At 32.8% G+C, this 4,403-nt stretch overlaps 1 protein-coding gene across 1 annotated transcript; it reads left to right on the top strand.

Annotated features, from left to right (window-relative positions):
* Positions 1–564: 564 nt before the first annotated feature.
* LOC133815682 (uncharacterized) lies at positions 565–2,840 on the top strand. The gene is made up of 3 exons (XM_062248492.1): positions 565–1,497; positions 1,602–1,894; positions 2,297–2,840. The coding sequence occupies exons 1-3, from the start codon at positions 565–567 to the stop codon at positions 2,838–2,840; spliced, it is 1,770 nt and encodes a 589-aa protein (XP_062104476.1).
* The last annotated feature ends 1,563 nt before the right edge of the window (positions 2,841–4,403 follow it).

Raw genomic sequence — 4,403 nt, 5'->3', positions numbered from 1 at the left:
GTGTCCGAGAAGTCAGGGATATATCAGACACGTGATGTCTGATATATGCACGTTTACCTTGCGTGGTTGACTTTATAAAAGGTCACAGCCTCCAACTCTAGCTCGTGCCACGAGCTGGATGTTTCCCTCGACCTGTGGCCTTCAGAGTCCAGAGTTAGTCCTTGAGTAGTCTTGGTGAACCTTTTGGATACCCGAGCTAACAAGGTAGCACCTGACGACAGCAGCTCCAGTCACGGGGGATCCACGTGGCTGAGATATAATTAGGCCATATCTCAGCTCGCTAATAGCCCGTTAGAAAATCGGGGCGCACAATACTAATTTGGTTCTTATTCCAAACAAGAGAAATCCACTGCTTATGGGAGACTTGAGATTGATAGCCCTTTGTAATGTCCTGTACAAAGTCATTTCTAAAGTTGTTGTTAATAGACTGAAGTTGATCATGCCTACCATTATTTCAGATTATTAGAGTGCATTTATCCTGGGCAGCTAATTACAGATAGTGTGATGGTTTCTTTTGAGGTTCTCCATTATTTGAAAAGGAAGCAACAAGGTAATAATGGGTATATGGCGCTTAAGCTTGATACGAGTAAGGCCTATGACTGGGTTGAATGGTCTTTCTTGAAGGCTATTATGTTGAGAATGGGCTTTTCTGATGGTTGGATCTGGTTGATATTGGAGTGTGTGGGTTTGGTTAGCTATAACGTGGTTCATGGTGGAGAGTGTATGGTTCATATCACTCCCTCAAGAGGGATTAGACAAGGTGATCCTTTATCTCCTTACTTATTTATTATCTGCGCTGATGGGTTTTCAGGACTTATTAAAAAGTTTGAAGCTATGCATTGGTTACAAGGGTCCAAAGTAGCTCGTGGTGCCCTTGTGGTGTTGTACATGCTTTTCGCAGATGGCAGCTACTTATATTGTAGGGCTATTGAAGAAGAAGCTAATAAGGTGATTGAATTATTAGAAAAGTTTGAACTTGCTTCAGAGCAGAAGTTTAATCTAAACAAGTCCTTTGTCTTTTTTAGTACCAATACTGATCAAAGGACGCAAATTGTGGTCCTAGACATATTAAATATGTTAGAGGCATTAGAGAGGAGCACATATTTTGGTCTTCTGAGTATGCTTGGAAGGAATAAAATGGTTGTGCTTGGCCTTATTAAAGAGAAGGTGCATAAGAGGCTTCAAGGGTGGGACAATAAATTTCTATCAAGAGCAGGCAAGGAAATATTGCTTAAAATTGTTGCCCAATCTCTCCCTATGTATGCTATGAGTGTATTTTTGCTTCCTCTTGATTTGTGTAAGGATGTGGATAGACTAATGAGTATATTCTGGTGGCATTCTGGGTCGGCTCAAAGGAAATGTATTCATTGGAAAAACTGGGATAAATTGTGCTTGCATAAAAGTAAAGGTGGGCTAGGCTTTCGTAACCCCAGAGACTTCAATTTGGCAATGTTAGGAAAGCAAGGGTGGAGATTTCTTTCTAACAATACCTCTTTGGTGAGTAAGGTTTTTAAGGCCCGCTATTGTCTTAAAGGTCTTATATTTCTACTGCAATTGGTTATAATCTCAGTTTTATTTGGTGAAGCATTTGGGAAGTGCAGAGAGTGGTCAAGTTAGGAGCAAGGTGGAGAGTGGGGTTTGGATCTTCTATTGATATTTTGGGGCAACCTTGGCTTCCACACATGGAAAATCCTTTTATTACTACCCCTAATGGGGATCTTCATGGTTTCAAAGTCAATAGTTTGTTTAAAGTAGATGCAGTTGAGTGGGATGAGGATATTGTGGAAGACATGTTTGTTCAAAGGGATAAATACTCATTTATAGTATTCCCATTGATTCTCATGGGGAATCTGACTCTTGGTATTGGTGTAAGGAGTCCTCTAGAATTTATTTGGTAAAAAGCGCTTATAAAGCTCTTCAAGTTTTAAATGGTAGATGGAATATAGGGGATAACTCGGGGTTCTGGCGCAAAATTTGGAATCTTAAAATCCCTCCTAAAGTCAAGAACTTCCTTTGGAGAGCCTTGGTCAACTGCTTGCCTACTCTCATTATGCTACAAGAAAAATAGGTTGGTGTAGGCAGCCAATGTCATGTCTATCGAACAAGTAGGGAAACAATTTGGCATAGTCTGGTCGCATGACCATTTGCCAGACTCTGCCTAGCTCATGTGGTGCTAGGATTTTCATTAGACGGGGTGGATTGATTTTGGGTCCTAGTTTGAATTTTTTTGTAAAAGCAACACTAGGGACAAAATTAGATTGGTGGATATGATTTGCTGGGCGGTTTGGAGAACCAGGAACGAGTTAATTTGGAACAACAAAAGTTCATTTATAGAGCTAGTGGTTCAATCGGCAGTTATGTACCTAGAACAATGGGATAACGCTCAAGAGAAGGGCAATGTGACCCTTGATTATTCAGTGGCTTCTTCGGCTGGATTTAATGAGCATTGGACTAAACCAGATGTTGGTGTTGTTAAGGTTAACTATGATGCTGCTATCTTCGCCCTTGAGAATAAGTTTGGAATTGGGTGGCTTGCTAGGAATCATGATGGTGATCTGATTGAAGTTGTGTCGTTGAATAGATTAGGGATTCTTGAACCTCTGCTAGCGGAGGCTATAGGAATGAAGGAGGTCCTAAGTTGGTTGAAGAGGAAGAGAAATGAAGACAACTCTCCCTCCAGTCTTTGGACACAAAATATTTTTGTTGAAACAGATTGTCTAGTGTTAATGAATGCTCTTTGTCAATCAGCTCATTTGATATCTCCTTTAGGGCTTGTTATTTCTAGTTGTAAAAGATTGCTCAATGATCTTTGTAATGTTTCAATTTCTTTTGTCAAGTAGTTAGGGAACAGGGCAACCATGTTTTGGCTCGTTTTTCTTGTTCTAATCTTGGTTATTTTTTCAGTGTGGGGGGAGGGTTGTCTCAAATGAGTTGCAGGCTATTGTTGTAGCCGAAGGTTCTTATTGAAGTATTGCACTTTTATTAAAAAAAAAAGAAAAAGAAATAAATGTCAGATTAGGTCAAAACATTATTTTAGGAAAGAAAATTTTAACATCATTAGAGGATTATAACCACTAAATTGATAGTTCTTTGATTTTTTAAAGTTTTTAAAAATAATATAGACTCGCGGATATAGATTTTGTTAATAGTCGAAACAGGTAATAAAAAATGGTTACAAATAATTATATTTTTTTCAAAATAAATAGGATTAATTACATATAACACTGTAATTTAAAAAAAAAAATCATTTTATACGGTGTATTAAATTAATTACAAAATTACGGTTCTTTCAAGAGTATATATGCTTATAATTTCAATCTAAACTATAATTATATATTTATATTCATACTTACACTTTTACAATAAAAGATAATATATATAAATTATTTTCTCTCACTTATATGTTTCAGATTTGTACATTTAAATTTTTTTTATCAACAAATAATATAATAATAAAAGTAATAATATTATAACTACTATCTTCAATAAAGTAGATTAATTTATTTTTATTTAAAATGAATGTATTTATTAATATTAAAATAAATATTTATACAATTACTCAATAAATAAATAAATTTTTTTACAAGTTACAATATGCAGTTAATTGAAATTAATATTAATAATTATATGTTACAATATATAGTTAAAGATAATCACAATATTATTATTCTTTATAAAAATATTATATATATATATTTTAAATCATAGCTAGCCAAATCTCAGTACTCAATGTTAAACCAAAATCATAATCTAGTCCAAGTTTCAAGTTTTGTTACAAAAATATATTTAAAGTTAAAAAATTAGTTTTGTAAATCTTTGTAATAATCATGTTAAATAAATTTATAAATCTTTATGTAAATGTGAGTTACAAAAATAAACTTTTTAGTTGTGAAATTAGTTTTGTAAATTGTTGTTACAAAAAGGTAAAACTTGTTTTAAAAAAATATTGTATTTTACCATTATATTTAATAAAGTGTTTTATAAATAATGAATATTTTAAATTTATATTTTTAAGTTATATAGCATAAATATGATGATTCATGTAATTTTTTGGTACAATATTGTAACAATATGGAAAAATATAATATTTTTATGTATATTTTGTTTATGATTTCTTAACTATAAAATATTTTCGTAAATGTTAGTTACAAAAATATCTTTCTTAGTTGTAAAACTAGATTTGTAATCTATAGTTACAAAAATAAAAAATGTAGTTACAGATTTGTTTGTAAGTTTTATATAAAAAAAAATCTACAATTCTATAACTGATTTTGTAAATATTATTTACAAACATGTAACAGATATTTACAAATTTGTAACAGATATTTACTAGTTTGTAAACATTGATCACAAAAAATTGTATTTTACAGCTTTTATTTATGATTTTGCCACTCTGTATATAT

The sequence above is a fragment of the Humulus lupulus genome, chromosome 2 (genome assembly GCF_963169125.1).
Source record: "Humulus lupulus chromosome 2, drHumLupu1.1, whole genome shotgun sequence".
NCBI classification, from domain to species: Eukaryota; Viridiplantae; Streptophyta; class Magnoliopsida; order Rosales; family Cannabaceae; genus Humulus; species Humulus lupulus.
The sequence above is the reverse complement of the archived record's forward strand: the minus strand, read 5'-3'. Positions and strand labels throughout refer to the sequence as shown.